The sequence below is a fragment of the Plutella xylostella genome, chromosome 8, assembly GCF_932276165.1.
Source record: "Plutella xylostella chromosome 8, ilPluXylo3.1, whole genome shotgun sequence".
In the NCBI taxonomy this organism is placed as follows: Eukaryota; Metazoa; Arthropoda; class Insecta; order Lepidoptera; family Plutellidae; genus Plutella; species Plutella xylostella.
This window is the reverse complement of record NC_063988.1, coordinates 5,770,596-5,797,611: the sequence shown is the minus strand read 5'-3', so window position 1 is coordinate 5,797,611 and position 27,016 is coordinate 5,770,596. Positions and strand designations below refer to the sequence as shown.

Below are 27,016 nucleotides of genomic sequence, written 5' to 3'. Positions count from 1 at the left end.
ATTTGATGAACGTGTAAATTTTAAAGGATGCGCTAACGGCACGACGAAATACTGCCGCGAAACAAAAGCACAGATAAGATTGTTGTTTGCAAAACTCTCATTGGCTTATTCTAAATCAGTCAACCAATGAGAGATTTCGTAACTATAGATTGGCAAGTTGCTTGGCGACCCTCCTTGCGGGGTGAAAGACGCGGAGGGGACGAGGTACCCAAGACGACAGCGGGTAGCGGGAGGGTAGCGGTGGAGGGGAACGCGTGCACTGCGTGTCATTGTTACGGCAGTCTCGGCCGCGCAGCCGAGGCGGCCACATGTCTTATATAGTCTGTCATAATTTGAGTGCGACCCACATGAGATCATTGATCCTGAGACCATTAGTCTTAGGATGAGTGTTGAGGCCTTTTTAATATTATTATTAGGTATCTATAATTCGTCAACACAATAACGTTAAAAACAACAAATCGTATAATGTCTCAATATAGGGGCTTCTTGTAGAACAGCGTACCGGATCAGTCATGCTACGCGGCTAAAGGTTACGAAAAAGTAAACAACAAAGACGAAGAGTCCATATGACAGTGCGTCAGTTGTCAGTTCTTGTAACTAGGAAAGCAACCTAAATTTATGTGATTTAATGAAAGTAATTAATGAGCAAAACACAGAGAAAAATTACGAAATTGATGAAATTTTGAAAGAAAATGGTCATATCGTGATTCGCCTACCCCCATACCACCCGGAATTAAATCCTATTGAACTTGTGTGGGGGTACCTACGTGAAAGGCGAGCTCGCAAGAACGTCGATTGACTCTAACTTAGATAAAGAGATAAAAGACTTAGAGTTGCTTTTGTCTAATTATTCGCCTGAAAAGTGGAGAAATTGTGACGACCATGTCATAAAAAATTAAGACGAATATATATTATAAATCTGATAGAGTATTTGACGATGTATTGGACAGGTATGTTATTGTTTATTTATAATTTAATGTAAATTAAACATAAAATATTATAGGTGTACACTGAACTAATATGACTGGCGTACTCTAGTACATTATACTTCAAAGTAGGTATAATGTACTAGATCCTGTGGGTTGACTGGTAGAAAATGCTTGTAGCATTAAGTCCACCCTTTGTACACTTATTTTTATATTTGTGCAATAAAGGATTAAATAAATAAATAATGTTTTTTGGTTTTTGTCTTAGATTTATAATTGAAGTTAATGAAAACGATTATGAAGATGAGGATGACGACGACGATGAACAAGTTCAAACAGAGAGTGAACATGAAAGTGACATGGAAATTGATTTATAAAATAAAACACTTTTACATAAATAAATTCAAATTGGTAGATATTCTGAAGGTAAACATCCAAATTTTAATGCTGTCAAACTATAAATTTTAAGCTAAATATGACATTTACGGGAACACTCATAGAATAAAATTTTACTTATGTCAGAAATAGTTACAAGCCACCGCGAGATTAATCCGGGCACACTTTTCTACGTGTGTAGCATGTCGTGCTACCTCGCCCCCGCCACTTCTTTCACCCCGCAAGGAGGGTCGCCAAGTAACTTGCCACATTATACACTACCCTTTTGAACATTCATACCTGTCATATTTTTTTTATTGCTCATTGAGACGATGGTCTGGAATGGTATGGAAGTCCTAAAGTCCGTAAAATCCCCGTTTTGTGAAACTTGAAATGTTTTTATTTTTATTAAATTACTAACGCATACAAAAAATCTGAGATTTTTTTAGGATGATACGGAGGGTTATTCCTATCATCAGAAAAATTATGAGCCTTGTCGAATTTTTTCGGACATTGTCCATTACCTAAAGCCGATCATTTAACATTTTGTTTCATTTTATTTTGTCCTTTTCGTGCTAATAGAATTCGGAAGGGACAACGACACGTAAAATTTTGACGGCCCGTTGTCCCCGTTCACTATTGCCCGCAAAGGGGACAACGGAACGAAAATATAATGACGTCCCGTTGTCCCCGTAACGGGGACACAGATACGGGGACAACGGGACTACAGGGTCGAATTGGCTTCAGTAATCGTAACTGATCACTGAGGTTAAGCAACAACTGACACGGTCAGCCATTGGTAGGTACAGCATGAGTTACCGATTTCAAATGGTTCTTTTCTGGACGCTTCCGTGCTTCGGACGGGACGTTAAGCCGTTGGGTCCCGGTTGCTGCTTCGGCAGCAGTCGTTAAGCCCAGTCAGAGGCCGCCCGAAGGGGCGGCTTGAAAGCATCTGACCGTCGGGGTGCCCACTTACTCGACAACTTCAGTGCATTGTACTCATTCAAAAACGGCGATACGGCTCGCGACCTATCACGTGAGTATAAATGTACAGCGAAAAGCGGGTGACTTCGTTTATTAATCATTCCTTATTAAATTTAACTATACCTAATTAATTTGAAATTAGTATTTCTAACCCATGTTCTCGAATTCATCGATAACACTTATCGATAATTGTTACATCCATTGGCAAGAAAAATGAAGACACTGTGTTCATTATTAAATGTCACTTCACGTAACCCTTATTGCTCTGAATTAAAACTCATAATGATATGTCCCATGAGACATAATCATGGTAAACGGTAAAATTTCCCCCCGCAAAAATTGGCAGACTTTTTTGTATCAAGAAAGATCGCTATGACGCTTCCCGAGGGTACACCCGAGTCCGCGTTGTTCTATGGTTCCAAAAGTGGCATTTGTTTTTTCCATGTTAGGCGGAATTTCACCAAACGCTAAACGTCTTTAGTAGCCTGTCATACGTCTGTCAGTTGGTACAAAATGTATTTAAAATTTGATTTAAATACGTTTAGCGTTTGGTAAAAGCGACCCTTCGTGTAGATTCGAAAATAGTATCGAATCCTATGCTCGCGCCTCTGTTTCTTCCAGGAGTTAGAAATATTCCATTATAGAGCCCTTTTTTGCAATATGCCAGACGGTACTGTCCGATACTCCTATAAAATAAAATAAAAAAATGCTTATTTGAAACTACCCTTAAGTTAAGAAATACAGAGTTACAGAATGAGAATTTAGTAAGTAAACAAAAAATATAACTTCAAGTATCAAAATGTTATGGTTTGGCTCAACTTAAACCAGCCCAAACCTACAACCACCGGTATGTAAACAATGTTCGACTTGGGCTCTAAACCTAGGTTTATCGATAAATGAAGAGTTGGTACTGATAAAAAATGAATTATTAGAATTTGTACAATGTTACATACCGGTCATAGAAGCAGTACGAGCGTAAACATCCTCCAAATTCGACAAAATGTGTCCAGCTTCATGTTCCGCTAAACATTGTATATAAACTCGATAAATAACTTACCTAGCTTGACTACGAATATGTTTCTTCTTCTTCCTAATTGCAAACAAGCGTAAATAGTTGTTTTTATCTAGATTATCCTAATAATTAATAAGAAAATTGAAAAAACAGCCAACCGCCAACTGCCATAAACAAATAACAATTGTTATGACTTATGTTTCTTTTCTAATGGTGCCAGGCTCCTGAAAATATTAGTTCCTCAAACATTAATTTCATGAATTAATAGTTTCACTGTACATTCTGATCATCTTGATACACTGAACATCTTGATTCTCGGAATAAATATGAAAACGCGAAATTTGTTCAAGGAGTCCACGAGCGTGGCGTGGGACGTCCTCCGGCCAGTCAGACCGACTACGTTAGACAGGTGGCCGGTAGTGGCCCGAATGAGGAAGGCCGAGGACAGAGTATTGTGGTGCTGCTTGGGAGAGGCCTATGTCCATCAGTGGACAACCATGGGTTGCTTATGATGATGGGAATCCTTATTCTTACTTTTCGCCGTCGTAGAGTAAACAGATACTCTACAGTCTACATACTTAAAAAGACAACAAAAAATGACCTACACTCAAATTTTTAATTCCGCGGAATTCTGACATTTCATTAGTGATACCACTAAAAAGCTCTTCACCGAAAAAAGGTAAAATTTGGATCCATTTAAAGGCAATATTTTTTTTCATGTTTTCATAGAAAAACATCAATCTAAATATTTACTTGCTCAAGTGAAGTAGGTAATACAAAAATAACAAATATTTCAATACTAGCTGTTGCCACGAGCTTCGCTTCACCTTAATTAGTTTTCCCGTGGGAATTCCGCGATAAAAAGGCTACTTTTTATCGCGGAATTCCCTGGATTAACCCATAAGCTATTATGTGTTAATCCAGGGTGTCAGCTAACTCCATTCCAAATTTCATTAAAATCGGTTCAGTTGTTTTGACGTGAAGAAGTAACAAAGGTACACACATACATACATACACACATACTCACAAACTTTCGCATTTATAAATATAAAGTAAAATCACGACTCACGACCATTGTATCGAATTAATTTTAATTACTTTATTTTATTCTTTAGCATGGCATCACTTGCTACTAAATTCAGGGATAACAAACCTTTTTAATCGATTTCAAATAAAATATTCTAAATTCGGTAAGTACATAATATGTTCGGTATATAGGTCTCATACTAACAATGCTTCTGAGGGGGGTCAGGTTTATCTGCACCTTACTGTACCTATGTAAGATTATTGGAACTGCACCATATTAACATATGACAATCCATTAAGCCTAATAAACAAATATGTTTTTTTTTATTGTACAAGTATGTTTATATGTTTGTTGGTATGTATGTTTGTCCACGAATATCTCGGAAACGATTGATCCGATTGTTACTATTATTTTTTAGAGTTCCGTACCTGAAAAGGAAAAAGGGAACCCTTATTGTTGTCCGTCTGTGTGTAACCACCCTTTTTCTCAGAAACGGTTAAAGATATCAAGCTAATATTTCATATAACGTAACGGCACCAGTAATGGACATGGAACCAGTAATGGACACTACAAACTTATAGTGTGTAAAATAAGAGTATGCATAGTTTTATACCTACCTACCTTACACAAACACTATCTCACCCACTATTTATTTATTTCTTTCCACACTTATAACCTATGTAATTATTAATATCTCATCACATAACACAACCCATCATAATTAATATATATATAATACCAACTTCGCGTTCGTGACTGAGGTCAACTCAAGGGCCAGCTGAAAACCAGCGCTGTGGCCTCACTGTCCATAGCATATGCTGAGCTGGTGCCGTTTTGACACTCTGGACAGCATCCTTTATTTGTTTGTTTTGTTTGTTTGTTCTGTATTAAGTATTCTCGTTATTTTGTTATTGTTTCTTTTTCTGTCTTATTATTCTGTCCCAGTGTGTCAAATAAATGTATCTTTCTTTCTTTCTTTCTTTCTTTTACGAAAATTACAACACCTTAGTTTCAAAGCCTATACATCCCTCCTTTGTTATAGTATAGACAAGTAACTTATGTCATCCATTTAGATAAAAAATTGTGAGGCAAAAAAGTTTATTTGGCGGAGGATCACCAATTCAACCGAAATTTGATAAGGAAATAAGGAAATCTTCGAAGAGGTTAGGTGTAGATTTTTGTTGATTATTTCGTTTTATTTTATGTTTTATTAAAATGCTGTGATTTTATGGAAACTATACTGAATTACGCACATATTTTCAAAATAATAGGAGAGCTTACGTTTATGGAAATGATTTCAGAGGGGGTGTTCATTACTGGTTTGTAAATTTTCAGTAAATCCAGTTATGGACACATGTCCATAATTGGGTGTCCATAACTGGATTTTTTATTTTGTTCAAGAAAGACTTATACGCCCAAGCAAATGGGATATGCTATTATGGAAGCACAAGATGGTCACTGCAGCCATGCGTTACGGAGACACAAATATGTTCCCACTACATCTATTTCAAGTATTCCAGAACAAGTATTGATCAAAGTTGCACATGAAAATCCAAGCCTTCACAGAAGCGGAATTTAATTGAAATTTAGTTTAGCATGTCTAGATATGTGAACCCATCAACCCGCAGTGGACCAACATGGTGGGAAATGGTCCAAACTTAGGAAGGCAGTTTAGACCTAGGGGATATTCACAAAGGTTCCATTCGAGAGAGCCAGGTGCAGGTACTTACTTACAGCCCCACAGAGAATAGAATAGAATAGAATAGAATAAAATATTATTTTATACTTTAATTCAATAAAAAAACACTGTCCAACATTGGGTGTCCATAACTGGAGTTTGGGTGTCCATCACTGTGGTTTTAGGTATTTTTTACAAATATACAATTTACTGAAAAACCAATAGTTTAAATCGAGCTAGTGTACATTCATCTTAAACGGCATGATATTCCTACGATTCATACCAACTTTCAATATTCTAACTCAAAAAATGAGCGAGTAACAGCCAAATCATTTGTAAAAAATCCTTAAGGTATCCATTACTGGTGCCGTTACGTTAGATGCACATAATTATGAAATTAAAAGGAAAAATATCTCAGGTAAGTAGACTTGTATGGAACCCTCAGTGCGCGAGTCCAACTGGCACTTGGCCGGTTTCTTATCGTTGACCTTTCACGTTGTGATAGTTTGTTGATTTTTATAAACGTTATGGAGCCACAACCTGGCCCTTCCCAGGAAGCAGCTCCATCTGACAGAGCACAAGAGTCAGACTTTCTCTCTCCCAGTAAGAAGCGTCCTCGTGGTTCTTTAGCGCCTAACGTAAAGACCATCATTCTTAATATTTTAAAATATAATATAGAAAATTGTCCGGATACAACTGATATTCAGACTCGTATTGAAAAAAGTACCCAGCCAAAAAAGGTTTGTGATCTCTGACATGTCAAAAATTGATAACTGTCAGAATTCCGTGAGATAAAAGTAGGGTTTAGGGCGTATCTAAATGTAGATTTCTTAGGTCATTAGGTATATTTATTTCGCATAATAATAATGGTGCTTACTAATGACCAAGGAAGCAATTTCAAAGCTCATAAGAGCCACCCCTCGTCGTACGTCGTCCACTCGTTCGTCAGTCCACGGTGGAATACCTGTCGACACTTCCACTAGTTATCCACCCGTCGACTGTCCACGGGTGGTCAACCACAGAGGAAAAAAAACACTACTGGTCAACCAGTGGACCCGGCGCTGGCCGCTGGTGGACGCCGCGTGATCTACGATTGGAGGCCGGTCAGTCCAAGAATTTTCATATAAAGAATAAGTACTTACCTACTAACCAAACGAGGCGATGACTATCAGTGGTGGGTACAGTCCATCTATAAGTATTATTTTCATTACATTATGGATGGACTTGTAATGGTATACCTAGTGAACCCGTCGGCGTCGCTGTGATGCAGTCAGTCTGATGTCAGCCTAATTTGAGAGCCAAAAGACTTTATGACAGCTCATTTAAAAAAGTAAATCATAGATGGCGCTCGTATGCCTTCATACAACGACGAAGTACTTATTTTTTATTAGTTGTCGTATGAGAGCATTATGAGGTAGGCGATTCTTCCGCGCCAGGCAGGAGTAAAAATAGTTAAGCCAGTCTTTCATACATAGTGCATAGTTTGTAGTGGACGCACATGTATGAAAAACTGTCTCAACTATGCGAAGTATGTAACCTAGTTTAGCCAGCAGTGGACGCTCGGGGTTCATGCCATTTTGCCTATGAGGAACACTGCTTAGCTTATTGAAATAATAAATATAAACATTATTTGATGCAGTTTAACTTATGTATTGATGTAGGTCTGCCTACCTAGTTACATGAAAATAAAACTAATTGTCTAATTACAATAATTATTATATTATGATTCGTGTTGCTATATTTACTTCCTGTACCAGATTTGGATTGTCTTCATTCGCTTGATTTTCTTCTGTAGCTGAAGAACTCCGTATAGCAAAGCTTCAGCAGTGGGAGGACATCCAGGCACGTAGATGTCTACCGGGACGATCCGATCACAACCTCTGCAATATAAATATGAATTTATGAGTATGGATACTGATTTACTAACACAGATTTTTTATATTAATTTGACTGCTTTTAGTTTTTTTTCTTTTTGTTATCTCTTTAACATGCAATCAGTCCTGAGTGACCATAAGCAGTTGTTTGGAGTGTGTTTATGGCGTTTTAGGCACTCCCTCCCATCGTTGGGTTGCCTTCTTATTCAACTAGATTGTCCCAAATGTGCTTTTGTTTCGACCTTCTTATTAGAATACAACTGGTGAGGTCAGTAGCCAGTTTGTTGGGGTGATCAGCTATCCTATCTCTGTAGGCTCTTGAGAGGTTTTCCACTTCTGCTTTAACCATGGGCATTTGTAAGTACTCATGGACCTCATTAATTTTAGTGAACCATGGTATTATCTAGTTTCATATGTATCTTTCAATAATTAAGTACAGAACTGAAATACAACCAAGGGCAACTTACCGTACAACTGAGTAAGAGTAATGGTAGTAGCCGCCACCATTGGCGCAGCTTCCCATTGAGATTACCCATCGTGGGTCGGGCATCTGATCATAGACTTTCCTTAGAGCTGGGGCCATCTTGTTGGTCAGTGTACCTGCCACAATCATGACATCAGACTGACGAGGGGATGCACGGAAGACCACACCATATCTGAAATAGTGAAATTTTAGGTCCTGATAATTATATTATGAAGATTGACAAGCAATAGGCATTTTAGGTCTTGAAGTAGAAAAGGATGAATGGTCTTGGATTCCAAACACATTATATTATACTTTTTTTTTAATCCAATAAACCATTTATAGCACACTCCTTTATAAACAGAAACACATGGGAAAGCATGCACAAAAATGATAGTATTCCGAACTCACCTGTCCATATCATAGCGAGGAGCAGCGATGTGCATCATCTCCACGGCGCAGCAGGCGAGGCCGAACGTCATGGGCCACAGGGAACCCTTCCTACCCCAGTTCAGAAGGTCATCTAATCTGGCTACAGCAAACTCAGCCATGTTGGAGGTGTTTTGGAAGGGTGAATATGGGCGCTTTTCCGTTGGGCTGGGAGCTGGTAAATGGGTCTGTCGGATTTGATCTACAGCCGGAGCAAATGCACCCTTCTTTATAACAGCGAGTGCAGTTGTTGGGGCTGATGAGCCCAGAGCTTTGAGGGCCAGCATTTTTCTGTGAAAATAACCTCAGTTAGCATTTGAAGCACTGGTTTGAACTATTGAAAAATAAATAAGCATTACTTACAGTGAAATATGGGCATGCACAAAGTAAATCAATTGAATTACGCTTAAAATATAATCAAAATATACCAAATATTTTCTAAAAAATTTACGTAACTAAAATTTGTTTGTAAAGTATGCTATGCAATGATATTTAAGCAGACTATTAAACATTTTATTGTTTCAAAATTTAATTATTGAAATCATTGCACTTGTTTTGTATATATATTTTTAAATAATAATAGTTAAATAGGTTTTGCAATACTTGAACGATCAATTACCAGAGGATTGTTTTTTTAAATAATATTAATAATTCTTGTTACGTTCTTTGTACATGTGAAACGTTATGTCAGAGTCGACATTTAGATGACGTATAAGTTCAGAAATTACAGACAGATTGCTAAAAAAATTAATTCACAATGGCTTTTCTTCCTTATCTGAGATTTAGGCCCCATTGCATGGGCTTGTAAAGACAGTTGCAGGCTGTTTGTATTATTTATTTTTAGGATGTGATTTTATTTAGTTTATTACTCAGAATAAAGACTGTACTCAGCTGTTTTCAGTTCAGAAATCGGAATACTCTGTGGTGTATCTATGGTAGGTGTCACTTTTCATTGTTACCAACTTAAAAATCCAAAATTGTTGGAAATCAAAGTAATTTTTAAAATTGAATTGTGTACATTTATTTCTTTCTTGGATGAATAAGAACCCCTTAATTTTAATTTATTGTATTTAGAATAGTTTGAATTTTGTTGAATCTACAGCTTGCTGTCTGCTTTATAGTCACAAATCTCGACAATTTAATATCTATTCGTAATGTCTATCTCTAAGAAGGTAATAGCAGTAAAATGATTTCTTTTATCATCTCAGCATGTCGGTGACAAACTAGAGCTAAAGTTCCCCACCGGGCAGTCAGCCTCAGTCGGTGACTGCTCAGGGTAAGCTGGACGTATATAAAGTGCAGTGGCTACAGTTGATATGGGAAGGCTCCTTTCCCTGAATGTACACAGAAACAAACATACTTTATTTCCCATAAACATTTTAGATTACATGTGTTTCAGGGCAAAAGCTGGTTTAAGCCATTAATGGAGTTTGATGACGAGCCTCCTAAAAAGAAATCTCCTGAAAGAATCACTGACACTAAAGAAGTAAGTTTGAAAGTGTACTTACATATATTTTACTGGTTACTGGTGTTTGAAAAGAGTTTCATCCGATTTAGCTATAGTTACAAATTTCATGTTTTACTTTTATTTACTTTCAGAATGCAGCCAGCCCACAAAAAGCAGGCAGCAAACTCTTGAACATAAATCACAAAAATTGGATGAAAAACTTTGATCCAGTAAAAGTAGAAGATTTAGCCGTGCATACCAAAAAAGTACAAGAAGTGGAGCAATGGATGCAGTCTATGTCGGACGCCTGCCGCGGAGACATGTTGCTCCTCACTGGCCCTGTGGGCTGCGGGAAAACTGTAACTGTTGAGACTCTGGCAGCTAAATATAATTTTAAAGTAACTGAATGGATAACACCACTTGATATTGATATGCCAACTGAGTATGGTAAGTTTTTTTTTTCATAATTATCAGCTATGATAAAGGCTTCTAGTAGTTGTAAACCATGAACACAAGATGTATCAAAAATATTCTTTGGCAATCAGGTTAAAACATGTGGCAAAATTCCCTATAGTTATACTTAATCATGGTTACTGTGATAGTTTTAGACCCCCTTTCCACTGCTCCAATCCAGCATCGGAAACCATTTTTTCAATTTCATATTTAATTCAATGTTACTTTGGTGCAATTTAATAATATCTCTAAATTTACAGGTGATTATGAATTTCGTGAAAAGCAATCAACAAAGTTCCGTGACTTCATAATTAATGCAGCAAATTTTACATCCTTGTTGGACAATAATAGTAAAAAGCTGGTTTTGGTGGAAGATTTTCCAAATACTTTTACAAGAACTCCCTCAGAATTTTCTGATGTATTAGAGTAAGTAAGAAAATATAAAATAACTGTTTACAAATTAGACATGACTTTAACCCATTATCAGATAATCACTAAATACCTTTTTTCCAGGCAGTACAAAAATAGAGCTAAATCTCCAATAGTGTTCATATGTTCTGAATTGCACAGTGATAACAAAAATAGTGTGCTAAATCTTTTTTCTCCCCAATTAAAGGAGAAATTCAACATACAACACATATCGTAAGTAAACTCTAAACTTTTCATCATTATTGTCACCCTGCTGAATATTTATGGTGATACTATTATGTGGGAGTGAGTTTGGAGTATGGCAAATGGTGAAGAAATCAAAAGTTATTTCATGAAGATTGCTTAATAATTAAGTATCTTTAGTTATACCTAACTTAATGTATATTCTTTCAGTTTCAACAGTGTATCACCAACTGGTCTTAAATCGGCCCTGAAGAGAGTATCAGAGATCATTAGCAAGAAGTACAGTTCAGTGTACACCACGCCAGGAGCTGACCTCATTGACTGCGTCATCAACTCGTCTGCGGGGGATGTCCGATCAGCTGTTCTAAATTTGCATTTTGCGTGCCTTAAAGGTAACCATAAATTAGTGCTTGATGATGAACTATCAAACATGTAACATACATAAGAAAGGCATGTGCGGTCTAGGTTTACTCCCGCAAGTGAAATCAATAATGATATTTATATTTAGTATCTATCTATCTATGTATTCGTGTAGATATATCAGCTGTCCGACACCCATAACACAGGTTCTGCCTAGCTTGGGGTCGGATGGCCGTGTGTGAGATGTCCCCACATATTTATTTATTTATTTATTAATAGATCAAGTTAGTAGTTTCAACTATGAATGGAAGAGGCCTTTCGATTTTGCTAAACATCACCATACGTACAATATTGATGTATCTGAAATTACAGGTTCAAATTCATCATTAGAAAAGAGTCAGTTCCTTGAAAAAGAAAACAAAAGTAAAGCCACAAAGAAAAAGAAATCATCAAACAAGTTCACATCCCTGGGAAAGGACCAGACTGTCAGCATTCTTCATGGTGTAGGAAGGGTTTTAAACCCGAAAGGTAACTTTTTATCTAATAAAATATTGCACTTAAATATACGTATTTGTTTACCCTCCTTCTGTTAAGCTATACTAGAGCGTTTCGTTGCGCGTTGTTATTATATTATGAGTTTAAGCCCCTGTTTCACAATGTCTGGTTAGTCGCTACCTGTCGGATAAAATACATGCTGTCACTGTCTAAGGCCCGGGTCTCCTATTTACTCCGTAGGTCGCGTCAAGTGTCACCACCGTAGGCCGCTTCACGATGCTCACTACGTCTACGCGCCAACGACGGCGTGTGAGGGAGACCGCATCAGTACTTTTCTATAGTGAGCATCGTGACGCGGCCTACGGCGTGACGCTGGACGCGACCTACGGCGTAAATAGGAGACCCGGGCCTAAAAAATAATAACAGAGAGTGACAGCATGTATTTTATCCGTCAGGTAGCCACTAACCAGACATTGTGAAACAGACCCTAAATAAGATTTTTGAAAAATATCTTTAGTCCTATCCGATATTATAAATAATATTACAGTACCTACTGCAGTTTGATTTCAGCTATTTGTCAGTTCATAAACTATTTATAATTATATTACAGTGATCCAAGACGGAGAGAAGCAGAGGTTGAGCCACGCTCCGGCGGAAGTGATAGAGCAGTTCCTGAGTCAGCCGTCGTCGTTCGTGAATTTCTTGCATGAGAACTATTTGCCTCACTTCTCGTGCGTGGACCACGCGCAGCGAGCCGCCGCCGCACTCAGCGACGCCGACTACATGCTCTCGGAGTGGAGGGTGAGAATACAATTATTTTTTTCTCTATCCTGGGATACGTAATCCCGACACTCAAATCTGTCTGATTCTGTAAGACTGTCCGGTCCTGTGTGCCACGCATGCGGTTTCGTGCCAGCTTATGCTGAAGTCATACTTAATTATATACCCTGTTTGTACGTTGGTACGTTACCTACTTACAATTTTCAATTAGCATTTATTTAGAACTCATGCCCTGATACTTCCTTGAGCCTATACCTACTTTTGTCATGCTATTAATGTATAAAGTACTTACCAATAATTTTGTTCCAGGAACGGGTCTGCCAGGAATTTGGGCTGTACATTGCCACCGCAGGACTAATGCTTTCTAATAAAGCTCCTGTGTCTGCGTGGAACCCGGTTCGAGGACCAAAGAATATGAAAATACAGTACCCGTAAGTAATCCCTGCACTTCACCTGAAATTTTATATCTTGCTTTTAGTTACTTACTGACAATATTATTTCTTGTTACAGGTCCATTACAGATATACCGCTATTAGATCCTGATTATTTGTACAAAGGAAAAGTACTAGTTACAGATTATAAGACTTTGTGTAATATTATCAACAAGTGCTAAACGTTATTTATTAATGAATAAAAAAATATGTTTCAAATTAAATTGTCTTTATTTTTTTAAAACTAATTTACTACCTACTACTAGAAATATTGTTATCTTAACCAAAGTCTATAGATATCAATGTAAGTTTTCTGCTTTTAAGCTTATTCCTTTTCAACTTTTATTATTTTCTTAGGGGGAACAGGATTTTTGGATCTGGGAATATAATTAGAAAACATATTACACAATAGTCAGTATTTATTAACACAAAAGTCAAGAGTCTTTTACAATACATGTTGAATTACAGTTAGCACTACATCACCTCTAAGTTCACTTGAATGTCACATAATGAGCTTCGCAATCGCACCAAAGACCCTCTGCTCCATTTGGTAGGCATTGTAACAGAAACGTCTTGATTTCAGACATTTCTAGTGCAGATTTATAATTCATAATTACGTAAACTATGAACCGCCGTCCTAGAAACTTTACCACATTCATACTTACCTTTGGCCGCATGGTAAATAAAAGGCAATTCATGGGGGACTTTACTTACCTCGGGGAGTTCTGCGGAATGCAATTTATGGTATTTTATTGGCACGTCGTGGATTAATATTTGGCTGTTTAAATCATTGTTACAAACAGTTGTATTTCTGTCAGCCAGAGGGTAGAGAGAAATATCAACTATGATGCGATCATGCATTATTTAATACCTAATTTGGAATTAATTTAGAACCAAATATAACCCACTTGCGTGCGTGTGAGAGAGGGTGTGTGTGTGTGTTGTGGAGGGAAGGGATTATCGGGAGGAGGAGGAGGAGGACCTGGAGCGGCGGCGGCGCGGGGCGGGGCGCGGGGAGCGGGAGCGGGAGCGGCGGCGGCGCGGCGGCGGCGGCGAGCGGCGCCGCGGCGGGCTGCGCCGGCGGTACCTGATGAAGATAACTCATTGTACATTTCTAAAGGATCTGCAAGCTAAAGTGTCAGTTCCTGGTTATAAATTATTTTTTCTTTGCTAATAAACTGCTGAAGAACCAGTCACTACTGTTGGGAGAACATTTCTAAAGGATCTGCAAGCTAAAGTGTCAGCTGCTGGTTAGGTATAAAGTATTTTTTTTCTATGCCAATAAACTGCTGAAGAACCAGTCACTACTGTTGGGAGATACAAGTTTTCTGAGACAAAGACAAGCATATCATAGAACATCCTCAAGCAGAGGAAGGTTGAGTGGCGCTCTTTGCCAGCTGGAGAGGCCTATGTCCAACAGTAGACAATATTAAGGACTGACGATATAAGTAATGATTCTACTGATGAAAGACTGATGCTGGAATTAGTTTTCATTTATTCGGCTATTCAAAGAGCCAGATTAATAAGTTATCTGTACCTGGGCGGCGAGTGTCGTCTCGGCGGGGGGTGGCGCGGCAGCGGGCGCGGGGAGGGGCGCCGCGGCCGCGACGGGATCAGCACCGGCGCCGCCGTGATCTCCTGCCCGTCGATCTGACCTGCAGATAGCATTCATGTTAATATTAGTTTAGTTAACAAAATTATGTAACAAAGCTCAGCAAAAATATACTTTGGGGTTCCAGACTGACTACAACCAGAGGGCGGAGACTTAAACATTGTCTAATGAACAACCGTCTACAAACCATTACAACAGGCAGACCAACCTACTGGCCTACAGATGTAAATAGATTACCAGACTTATTGGATTTCTTTATATATAAAGGGGTTCAGTCCTACTTCTTGGATATTGATGACTGCCATGATACCACCTCAGATCACTCACCAGTTATACTTACCATGAGCACAACTATAATCAGTAGACCCAGAAATCCCTATCTTTATAATAATCGCACTGATTGGGATTATTTCAAACAACATTTAAATAAAAATCTGGATCTTAAAATACCACTAAAGACTGATGATGATATTGAAAATGCCACTATATCATTAACAAAGTGCATACAAAATGCTGCCAGAGCCAGCACACCAATTGACTCCAAACACATGGAAACAATTAATAATCTGCCCATACATGTGAAACAAAAAGTATTGGAGAAACGTCGATTGAGAAGAGTGTGGCACTGTAGCCGGCATCCCGACGATAAAAGAGCCTTCAATAAAGCGGCAGCTGAGCTTAAAAAAGTTCTTATAGATGCAGAAAATGAAACTATGAACCTGTTCCTACAAAACCTAACACCTACTGATCCAGCAAAAAAAGAGTATTCTCTGTGGAAAGCTGTCAAATCGCGTGATAAACCACAGCAAGCACAACATCCACTCAAAACACAAGATGGAAAATGGGCGAAAACAGACGAAGAAAAGGCAGAAGCTTATGGACAGTTTTTAAGAGATGTATTTACACCTAATGACCTAGGAACAGACACTGTAGATAACGAAGTACATAAATTCCTAGAAAGCGACCTACAACTTAGTCTTCCAATTCGATGTTGCACACCTGCAGAGACCCGACGTGTGATACATGATCTGGAAATGAAAAAAGCACCAGGATTCGACCTGATAACTGCTGAAATATTGCGAAACCTGCCAAAGAAAGCCATTATGTATATGACAGCATTATTTAATGCAGTACTAAGAACAGGCTACTACCCCAACATCTGGAAAGTCTCCCAAATAGTTATGGTTCTAAAACCAGGAAAGCCACCGCATTTGACTTCATCTTACAGACCGATCAGCCTACTCCCAGTCCTATCGAAATTACTGGAGAAAGTCATATCTACACGACTCAATGAATGTATCAGTGAAAATTCTAGCATACCAGAACATCAATTTGGCTTCCGTAGAAACCATGCTACTATTGAGCAAGTTCATAGAGTATGTGAACACATAAGAAATGCTCTTGAAAACAAGAAGTACTGCTCCGGGGTGTTTCTTGATGTACAGCAGGCATTCGACAAAGTTTGGCATAGTGGGCTCCTATATAAGATGAAGAGAATATTACCTCACAATTTATATTCAATTCTAAAATCCTATCTTGAAGATCGCATCTTTTATGTGAAGCTGAATGATGCTTACTCGTGCTTTTATGATATCAAAGCTGGAGTACCGCAGGGCTCAATACTAGGACCATCACTCTACCTATTATATACAGCTGATGTCCCAGAATCAGAAAGTGTCATGACAGCCACCTTCGCAGATGATACTGCGGTTTTAACCTCCAACGAGGACCGGGTAGAGGCTTCGAAAACACTACAGAAACATCTAGACAAAGTCCACACTTGGATGAATGAATGGCGAATCAAAGCTAGTGCATTGAAATCAAGTCATATTACCTTCACTCTACGAAAACAAGACTGCCCTGCTGTAAATCTCGGTGGAGAATTACTGCCACACAGTAATGTAGTGAAATACCTTGGCTTCCACTTAGACCGTAAACAGACCTGGAAGACTCACATCCAACAGAAACGAGACCAACTAAACCATAAATACAAATCTCTGGAGTGGCTCCTGGGCAGGAAATCTCGACTATCTGTGGAAAAAAAGACCTTAATCTATAAATGTGTTTTGAAACCAATATGGACATACGGCATTGAACTGTGGGGAACAGCCAAAACATCTAACACAGAAATACTACAAAGGTTCCAAAATAGTGTGCTCAAAGCTATAGTAAACGCCCCATGGTTCTCAAGAATGGAAGATATCCACGAATACCTAGGTCTTAACACAGTTAAGGAGGAAATATATATGAAAACCAAAAGATACAAGGACAGGATTACCCACCATCAAAACAAGCTTGCCCAAATGCTTAGCGATCCACCTAAGACCAGACGCCTGAAGAGGCTGCACACATGGGATAACCTATAAAAAGGGGAAGCAAATAATAAAGGGTGCCTGACAATGGGAGGGCTACCTTACCAAGCCAAACTCTCTCAACACAACTGCTCATAGTACACGTACTGATCGCATGTTTGCAAAATCATAAAAAAAAAAAAAAAAAAAAAAATGTAACAAAGCTCAAAAGTGTTGTCAGTGAATGTACCATTGTGGAAATCTAGCTTGACAAGGTGAAAAAGTGTAATCGCTCCCCACTTCAGGACTGAACTGAAGTGCCTTCATACTATACTACTATTTACTAAAGCTTCAACTGCTACAAATAGTACAAGGGCCAAACTGTATTAACTCGTAAAGAATTTCAAAATGATAATAATTATGACAACACCATCCATGAATGATGAAATAAATATTACTTCATGACAAAATTATAAATTGCTGAAAAATAATAGGAAGAACATAAATCTACACATCTAGTTACCTCCATCCATATGCTTCATAGCATTTTCAGCTTCGTCTGGGTTTGCAAACTCCACATAGGCATACCCCCGCCCATTGTGTGGGTGCAGCCGCTCTGGCGGGAACTCCACATTCTTCACTGTTCCATAAGTGGAGAAGATCTCCTGTACGTGGTCCTTAGTCACGTTGAGGGTCAGCCGACCTATGTGGATCCTGGTTGGACGAGGTGGCGGAGATCTTTCACGCTTCTTGCGCCCAGGAGATCTAAGTGAAAATAAAAATGTGCAGATGTACAGTGTTGTATCATAAATATTTTTTCTACATTACATAATAATATGTAATCAGAGACAGAGCTTTTTGCTTGATTTTTCATTGCAATTGTTTGATGAACTATTATTATGCATTTGGGATAACCAATAAATTTCATACCTGTCATGTCTGTCCTTGCTTCGAGCCTTATCATTTGATGCGGGTGCTGATGGCTTCTTCTTATCACTTATGGGAGACCTATCCCTTGCCTTTTCTCTTTCTGGCTCGCGTCTATCCTTGGCTGGACTTTTTCGAGGAGAAGTTCTGCAAAAGAAAACAAAACATAAGCATAGATATCATTCATATTGTTAATTTGTATGATATAATAGAATTTGAAAATCTTACTTCTTCTTGGCCCTGGAGCGTTCGTCGTTGCTGGTGCTGCTCGAGGAGGAGCTGGAGGAGGAGGAGGAGCGCGAGGAGCTGCCCGAGCTGCTGGACGACGAGCGTGACGACGACCGCGAAGAACTACTGTCCGATGAACTGCAAATATACACCCCATTTGTTAATCCAATCGGCATAACCTCAAAATGAAATTATGAACACGGAATCACTGTGACTTTGAGCGGTGAACTTACCTGCCACTGCTGCTGCTGCTCGAGCCTGAAGCGTCCTTCTTCTTTTTATCCTTTTCCTTCTCCTTCAATTTCTTTTTATCTTTATCCGATGTAGCCGAGGGAGATTTGTTGCGAGCCCTGAAATATATTTATGGTTATAGTAACGAATTTACGAGCCACTATTTATACTGGTTAGTTAATGATTAAATATTTTTTTATAAACACGTAAAAATAACTTACATATTGATACAATTTTCCAAGAAAACAACAATTTATTTATTTTCACTGATACAAAGCCACCATTTTTCCTCGAGCGGCGGTTTCTTATTTTTTATAATGTTGCCACTTTTCATTTCATGACCACAAACATTATGTTGCCAGTTGCATAAATTTTATTTCTACTATAGCTGATGCTCGGAATATGTTTCAGGTGACTTTTGCAATGATCCATTTTTCTGGTTTTTATTTTCGAACATATATCTTGGGTAGACACGCAGCACTTATTACTTTTCTGATGAAGACATTGTCATATTTAAGTACTTTCTGCTTCGGTCGAAGCTGTGTTTTACCTTCCACAGGATACCTACTAGGCTTTTTAACTTTATCAAAGGATATCCTGATGCTTCGGAGTACCTATTTTCGTGTGCTTTCTAGATTACTTAGACTTAGCTACATTCATAGGTAAAAAATATTATCATTGTATGTACCCATGGTACATGCCTACATGCCAACTCCTCAGTGCGTATGACGCATATGCAGGCATGCTGCCTATCTGCATGCTAGCATAGAGTCCTAGCACACGCAACCTCCCACCTCTATGCTATAGGCGGTTGTAGAAAAGGTAAATAACTGGCAGCCCACGCGATAATAAACTTGTAGCAATAGCCAGTCTTAAGTGGTGAAAATGATTTGCGGCCTCTCCCCTGCTGCGCTACACGGCCTTTACATTAGCTACGCCTGCGCCACCGCGGACCCCGGCCGGCCAGCAGGCCCCTGCACTCTTATATACGATGCAATCATCGCCCTTAATCACCATTAAGTATTTCAGCTCCTTGTTTATTGTATCCTGGTATGCTACGAGTGCTTAATCAGTGAAAGGACACGAAATATTAACAAACGGTACTCCATTCTTGATTTCGAGAAAGGCCGTGTTTTCGGATGTGTGGTATACCTTATCTAAGGTTAGGCCTTCGTGGTTCCAACTTGACAGATAGATATAGATGTCGTAGCCGGATCGTATAATCCGCCGTATTACATTATGGCTAGCCGCATTACAAGACAGGGCCTCTTTGTAATGCGGCGGATCAACGTTTAGCCGTATTGAATATGGCTGGATGAAAATGCGCCGGATTGTATTCGACATCATACGTCATTCAATATGGCTGGCCGTTATGTAATACGGCGAGAGATTAGCCGCCGCATCAAAAGATTTTAGTTTCGTTTTTTTAACACTCGTGACGCTGCTTGACATAACAACAATAATGGCGTTGGATGCAGATATTTGATGATGATTAAAACAAAGAAATCGTGTTAAATATGTTAGTAAACAGTGACTTCTAGAAGAATTTTCACGTGAAATTAAATAATATCTATTCCGATCAATGCGGAACAGTGAAAAACGTACAAAAGTTATAACGCACATCAAACAGCTAAAGTGACCATGGATTCTGCTGGTCGACTGACTTCCACACAGTATTACTGGGTAGTAAAAAAATATAATTGTGGCCGGCAAAGATCATTTGATCTTGAAGAGACTGCGACTAGGCAAACGTAGTGTGGGACGCCCTCCGGCTAGATGAAATGACGACTTACGAAATGTGGTTGGTTATGAATGGATGTGGAAAGCTATAGATCGCATCCAGTGGTGTGCTTTGGGAGAGGCCTACGTCCAGAAGTGATGATGATGATGAAGAATAATAATTTCGAAGATCCTACAATCCGAGTAGTGCCCATGCACAGTATATTTTGATACTTTAACGGAAGTCCATATGATAGCATATTTACTCTATTATGATTACAAAATGTTTGTCAAACTACCGAAACCGCAAAATTCCTTCAGCAGTAATTTCATGGACATGGTCACCCTACAACTTAGTAGTAGTACGATGCGGCTAAACGTGGGCCGCCGTAATGAAGAACGTATCGAAATGACAATCCGGCTAAACGTTGATACGCCGTATTACAAAGCGGCCCTGTTTTGTAATGCGGCCAGCCGTAATGTAAAGCGGCGGATTATACGATCCGGCTGCGACATAGACATAAAATAGGAAAGATCTTCATCCCGAATGGAAAGTCTTCAGTAGTGGCAATTTCCACTCTTGATAGGCAGACTAAATTATATCACATATAGGCTATATCTGATATAGTATATATTATAGCCCCGTTACAAAATAATACCACACGATGTAGTGGCAAAACTTAAAAATAAGTATTTCTTTTGATAATTCTAGTGTAAGCATAGCTTCATGTACTTATTAAATACCTGTCAATAGGGGATTTGTCCAAGAAAGAAATATAAAGCAACATCAGCCATGTGGCGAATTCCCACGGTGCTTTAAATGTAATCTTTCCGTACATAGTGGTTCATATCAGCACCGGCTTGTTTACAAGTTTAACCGATTTGCACTTGACATAATCTCGAACAAATCCCACGATGTGCAATATTACTACTTTGATATTGTAATAATGAAATGATAACAATAGAACTCGATTGACGAGTAGGTAGGGCCCCTTAGAATAACTATACAGGATGTAGAAACAGTGCTAAAAGTACTAAGATGAAAGGGGGTGACCGACGACAGGGTCATTTTAAGATAATTATGTATTATGCGAATTTTCCAAAGTCATCGAACAAAAGTGGTTTAGAATGATCCTTGGAGTCACCCCCTTATTACGGCTTCCCTTATTGCGGTATTCAACGTGAATGGTAATCATAATAAGTAGGCATACTAGAAATTATCAACTGGTCAAACTGAACAACTTCCTCCAAAAAACATAATTATGTGGGTACCACCTGAACCAATGAACTTTTAGTCATTTCTGGATCTCCATACATTCTTTTTTATTCTAATATATTATCTGTGGGGGCGCAAATACCTGTACCTGGCTCTCTCGAATGGAACCGTTGTGCATATCCCCAAGGTCTAAACTGCCTTCCTAAGCTTGGACCATTTCCCACCACGCTGGTCCACTACGGGTTGGTGGGTTCACATATCTAGATGTGGTAAATCTAGATATGCAGGTTTCCTCACTATATATGTTTTTCTTCAAAAGGTTCCCCATACAAAGGTCTAACTACGGTATAGGAGGAACTAACTTTTGTAAGGAACATGCGAGAGTATGTTTCTTTAGTTGAAAGTTATTAAGTTCAATGAGTAGAATACCTGTGTGGTTAAATTTTCGGGATCATCACTTTTACAAAGTTTGCCTACCTCACCAAAACCATACTAGAAGTTTCTCACCCAACAGCACATTTTGTGAAGTGTTATAAACTCCAATCCAAACCATAGTAGAGATTTTAACATCATGTATACCTATTGAAATAGGCATATTGAATTATGGTTTCTTTTATGCATCTACTCTGCTAGGTATGGCCACGTGTATGAAACACCGTAACACCGTGAACTTTTATAATTCGAATAATCAATGGGAACTATATTTCTTGCCAGCAAAGTTTATTTTTGTCATCAACTTGTATCAGCAAATTAATAGATCAACCGCAACAATATATTTTTGTCCTCAAATAAATAAAAAGTGTCCTCTGGTATGAATCAGCAAGTAATATCAATACAAAAATCTAAAATAATAGATGGATTGCCAAAAAATTTGAGTTCATTACATAAATAAAAACTTTGTATGCAGAATATTATTTTTGCTCCTCAAATAATAACTGCGCCCGCAGAATAGTAGATTTGCCAGCAAATATATTGACTCTAGGTCGCATGTTGCGATTTCTTTTTAATTCATATTTTATCAGCATTGCAGTAGTTACATTATGATTGGTCCAGTTATTAAAACATTATAATTCGTTAGCAATTTAATACATGAGTTTACAAATTAGCGGAGACGGTGCTATGGAGAGAGCTATGCTTGGAGTTTCTCTGATGGATCGTATCAGAAATGAGATTATCCGTCAGAGGACCAAGGTTACCGACATACTTAGCTGTCAAAATATGCAAGCTGAAGAGGCAGTGGGCTGGTCATATCTGCCGAAGAACCGATAACCGTTGGGGTAGACGAGTTCTCGAGTCGAGACAACGAACAGGCAAACGGAGCGTGGGACGCCCTCCTGCCCGCTGGACTGACGATCTTAGGCGGATAGCCGATAGTGGTTGGATGAGGAAGGCAGAGGACCGAATGTTGTGGCACTCCTTGGGAGCGGATCTATCTCCACCAGTGGATGATTATTGGCTGATGATGATGATGATGAAAAGAGGAAGTTTAAGTTTTAATTACAATAAGATTGCTTTTGATTAGAAGAAGATTAAGGTTTAAGTTATAATTAGAAGAAGGTTGTTTATGTTGTTTTTAATTAAGAATATTGATGATTTAAACTTAATTATTTGTTTCATTTAAATATTAAACATAACATCGAGTTATGTGGACATACCTATTAAAATATATACATAAATGTTAACTTGCCACTTGATCATAAATCCCGGCAATTTTAAGTGATTAATTGTTGAATTGATTTAAAATTGTTTGGGGGCAAAAATTTGCTGGCAAATCTACTATTTTGCCTTCAAACCTATTATTTAGCTAATTCAAAACGGATTTAATTGGCGATCGTTTAAATGACACCCATAATCAATTCTCCATGGATTGGAAAACCAGCGGCCTACGCGTAGCAAGCAGAATAGTTTGCTTAGTACAGTATCTCAAACAAAATAGGGGTATTAAGTAGATCGCAGAAACCACATCCTCATACTGTTTTGAGCCAGTTAGTTTAGAGGAAATACCCTAATTCGATGCTATTTATTTAGGTATATCATAAAATATGAATTACCTACCATGAGTTTCAGTGGGTGATACAACAACGCGGACTCGGGTGACCATTCATACTCAATGGTGACCGTGAATAATTCCACATAAGTGAGAAATGTAAGAATGTTTCATTTTGTGTGCAATTTAGTAAGGTAAGATTGGTAAATGTAGTTATTTATTTCTCATAAAATTGGAGTTGATTGCCAATTTGCCATTTCTCTAATTTCCCGTATACATTATTGTATAGTTTGTTAGAGTGGTGTTTTTATCCGAACGCAGTCGTTATAAAGGGCTGGGCGTCCGGCAGTCCGTTTATTATAACTCACAGCCTCACGCACGCGGGACGCTACCTCATTGCTTATATCCTCTGTGGGACCTGAATCAGTTTGAATATAGAACTAAAGTTTGTGAACTTTTTGGCGGAAGTGTTCTAAATTTTTAGGTGAGTTTTAAGTGTATATTTTATATTGTTTCCAAAAATTATATTTCTGTTTATTTTATATTCTATATTTAATAAGTACTTCCTATACCAATATTGATGCGTTTTTAAATAGATAGAACCATTAAAGTGGAAGGTATAATGTGTTTTTACTATTAGTCCTAAGCGAAGCGCGCGGGAAAAGGTAGTGTTAGTACTGAAGGTACTGAATTATAACAAAGGACAGTTTTTATGAATAATTATATACTGTTGATGATTCTAATTTATGATCGGAAGATTCGAAAACAACACAAGATTCGAGAACAACATAAATAATTGTCTAACTTTAAATAAAATCTGTGCCGGGATCGAATCCGGGCCCTCGATACAGCAGTCAGTATAAGCCACTTTCACCCACTTCAGGACTCAAGAACAATAGATAATCCTAATTTCAGTATTAAACTAGATTACTCTAACATTATAATTTTGTATTATTAGTATTTTACTCATAATTATATTAGGAGTTATTTGTTTTACTTAGTTTTTTTTTGCTATATTTCTGCATTAGAAACTCGGATACCACCAGTATCGATTACCTATACAAGTTAGGCACGGCTCAGGCAGCCCGGGAAAAAGTTTTTATATGCATAGTTTTGTTTTAATTAGTTAGTAGTTTGTTCCGGTTAATTGCTAATTGTAGGATCCGCACTGTTAATTTATAAATATTAATGTAGGTATAATATATTTATTATTTTGAATGAAATATAATAATAATAATATAATATGTGGGGACATCTCACACACGGCCATCCGACCCCAAACTAGGCAGAGCCTGTGATATGGGTATCGGACAGCTGATATATCTACACAAATACATAGATAGATACATATTAAATATAAATATCAACATCCAAGACCCGAGTAAAAATATCTGTCTTTAAACAAATATCTGCTCCAGCCGGGAATCGATCGCGGGACCTTCGGCATAGCAGTCAGGGCCACTAACCACTACGCCATTCGACCGTCTATATACCCTTAAGATATACTATGAAGAGTATATTTTTTTTCGTGTCTGTATAAAATCCATACAATATTTTTTTTCAGAATGACCCTACTATTAGTTGTATACCTACCTGCTCAATAAGCTGAATACGTACACTAATATTGATAATCTTCATGTTATGTTAAGCTGAACAGAATTGAATGATATATAGGACAATATTTTCATTTGTACCTATATTGCTCAGAAAATACCAAAATAATAAGTCGTATTATGTCCGCATGAGTTTTTTACTTTATCCCCTCAGCCTGTCTTGTGTCCACCGATGACTATAATAGCTCCAATACGATTGACAGAAAGATCCCTAATAATGTTGACTGAGTTCTAGGAATAATAAGACCCTTGAGACTTTTGTTATTATGAGTATTCTTTCAACAATTACTTAGGCAAGGTGAATTCTTTTCCTAATATGGGGGTAGGTAGCTAATCAACAATATATATGTCAATGCATTTTAATATTTTATTTGTTTGAGTAAATGCATATATTACTATATACGTGCATAATATAGAAGGTCATCACAACAATGACAAATGCCGGCGCACAACCCTTTTTCATACTGACTGAGACCGTATAGACTTTTGTTAATCACGTGACTTGTTACTACGATATCTAAAATGTTTTTTTTTATAAATATCCAAATCCTCATACATATGAAGAAAATCCTAAGTTACATTTAATTTTCATAATCTTATGGTTAGTCTAAATCTAAACTCTAGACTGAAAAGTGTGAACATTGTAGTTGCAGGTCCGGTGATGCTTGCTCGGGCGTGATGCCGCCCGTGCCGCTTTGCCTGCTGGCTGCCTGCGCGCTGGGCGCCGCCCTGGCCGCGCCCCGACTGGCCTACGAGGAGTACGAGGTATGAAACTGCACACATACAGGGTATATTACAGGAGCAGATCCGGTGATCCGCGCTCGCCCGCTATGTCGCCTGCGCCGCTGTTTCTACTTGCGTGTTGGGCGCCTCCCCGTATACAGATATACATACATAGGTCTAACATGAAGGTGACAGTCAATCGTTCAAATCGCAATTGACTTGGGAAGGTGTTTAGTAGTATTTTTTTATGTCACGTCACGTGCCCGAAAATAAAAAGTTACAAAATTATAATTTATAGGTATTTACGAGTTTGTTGTGTAGATGAAGCTGCGATAAAATGAATGTTGCAGAATTGTAACAATTTACAAGCGCAGTTTATCATGAAAATAATGAGGCACTTTTACGCGCCCACAAGACATCTAAGATTACAAAGTACCTGACTTGTGCAAGCTACTGGCTTACACACTTTTTATTACCCCTTAGCGTCGTGGGTGGAATAATGCTCGTAGGTACGTACCGTTAACGATAACTTAAATGCAACTTAAAATACTACTAAATTTAGGTGCTAAATCACAAATCTTAATTATAAGCTTAGACTAACACTAGAGCTGGACTAGGGTCAAGTCACTAATTATTGGTGAAGACTTTGTTAAAGTTCTTGGTTGGAAGGTTTGGAGAGGTATGTACAGATCTCTTAACAAAAAATGGTACACCGCACTACGGAATAAATGAAAATATCAACACATGCGAGTATATTATTTTATAAAATGAAGATAAAAAATATACGTTTGAATGTATTCAGAATAAACATAACCGAAGGTGGTATCCAATCAAAATTCGTTTATTTTCCCCCAATTTATACCTGTGAGTCCTGTGCCACACCAATGGATATGTTGATTACATACGATGATGGTCAGTTAAAAAAACACTGAAATATCAACGTGATGTTTTTGCTGCGAACGTGGGTCGATTGATATTTGTGATTGACCTATTGAAGGCCAATGCGTCGCACTTGTACAATACCTGAAGGTTATTTGTAATAATTGCGACTGGCACATACAGTTCAAAATACGCGCCCAGTATAGAAGCCACCCACCGTCTCTAACCGCTTAATGAAGTTTGG

At 38.2% G+C, this 27,016-nt stretch overlaps 3 protein-coding genes across 4 annotated transcripts; 1 reads left to right on the top strand and 2 right to left on the bottom strand.

The window, feature by feature from the left end:
- Positions 1 to 7,700: 7,700 nt before the first annotated feature.
- On the bottom strand, positions 7,701 to 9,405 carry LOC105381640 (NADH-quinone oxidoreductase subunit B 2). 2 transcript variants are annotated; one of them, XM_048622438.1, is made up of 4 exons: positions 9,388 to 9,405; positions 8,751 to 9,059; positions 8,344 to 8,532; positions 7,701 to 7,882 (listed from the first exon to the last, which is right to left on the bottom strand). In XM_048622438.1, the coding sequence occupies exons 2-4, from the start codon at positions 9,053 to 9,055 to the stop codon at positions 7,744 to 7,746; spliced, it is 633 nt and encodes a 210-aa protein (XP_048478395.1). In that variant the 5' UTR covers positions 9,056 to 9,059; positions 9,388 to 9,405; the 3' UTR covers positions 7,701 to 7,743. The 2 variants fall into 2 exon arrangements, with proteins under 2 accessions (XP_048478395.1, XP_011549720.1); XM_011551418.3 differs by lacking the exon at positions 9,388 to 9,405 and adding an exon at positions 9,132 to 9,291.
- Positions 9,406 to 9,796: 391 nt separating this feature from the next.
- On the top strand, positions 9,797 to 13,570 carry LOC105381694 (cell cycle checkpoint protein RAD17). Its single transcript, XM_038115136.2, has 10 exons — positions 9,797 to 9,940; positions 10,168 to 10,254; positions 10,368 to 10,662; positions 10,929 to 11,094; positions 11,182 to 11,310; positions 11,491 to 11,672; positions 12,013 to 12,168; positions 12,746 to 12,936; positions 13,225 to 13,346; positions 13,426 to 13,570. Exons 1-10 carry the CDS (start codon positions 9,923 to 9,925, stop codon positions 13,526 to 13,528), a joined length of 1,449 nt encoding a protein of 482 aa, XP_037971064.2. The 5' UTR covers positions 9,797 to 9,922; the 3' UTR covers positions 13,529 to 13,570.
- An 86-nt stretch (positions 13,571 to 13,656) lies between these two features.
- Positions 13,657 to 18,993, bottom strand: LOC105381695 (RNA-binding protein with serine-rich domain 1-B). Its single transcript, XM_038115137.2, has 8 exons — positions 18,857 to 18,993; positions 18,638 to 18,754; positions 18,405 to 18,542; positions 18,180 to 18,323; positions 17,773 to 18,014; positions 14,884 to 15,001; positions 14,329 to 14,433; positions 13,657 to 13,723 (listed from the first exon to the last, which is right to left on the bottom strand). Coding segments are annotated over exons 1-8 (918 nt in total). The 5' UTR covers positions 18,859 to 18,993; the 3' UTR covers positions 13,657 to 13,671.
- Positions 18,994 to 27,016: the final 8,023 nt, after the last annotated feature.

What these genes read in the sequence shown, in the direction of transcription:
- LOC105381640 (XM_048622438.1), bottom strand. Translation starts at nt 9,055, where the DNA reads ATGCTGGCCCTCAAAGCTCTGGGCTCATCAGCCCCAACAACTGCACTC. An exon ending in CCTCGCTATGATATGGACAG is followed by an intron (nt 8,533 to 8,750) that starts GTGAGTTCGGAA and finishes TCACTATTTCAG; the next exon opens with ATATGGTGTGGTCTTCCGTG. An exon ending in TACTCTTACTCAGTTGTACG is followed by an intron (nt 7,883 to 8,343) that starts GTAAGTTGCCCT and finishes TTTATATTGCAG; the next exon opens with AGGTTGTGATCGGATCGTCC.
- LOC105381694 (XM_038115136.2), top strand. An exon ending in TTCAACATACAACACATATC is followed by an intron (nt 11,311 to 11,490) that starts GTAAGTAAACTC and finishes ATATTCTTTCAG; the next exon opens with TTTCAACAGTGTATCACCAA. An exon ending in ACATGCTCTCGGAGTGGAGG is followed by an intron (nt 12,937 to 13,224) that starts GTGAGAATACAA and finishes ATTTTGTTCCAG; the next exon opens with GAACGGGTCTGCCAGGAATT.
- LOC105381695 (XM_038115137.2), bottom strand. An exon ending in CGCTCCAGGGCCAAGAAGAA is followed by an intron (nt 18,324 to 18,404) that starts GTAAGATTTTCA and finishes TTTCTTTTGCAG; the next exon opens with AACTTCTCCTCGAAAAAGTC. An exon ending in TATGAAGCATATGGATGGAG is followed by an intron (nt 15,002 to 17,772) that starts GTAACTAGATGT and finishes TGCTATCTGCAG; the next exon opens with GTCAGATCGACGGGCAGGAG.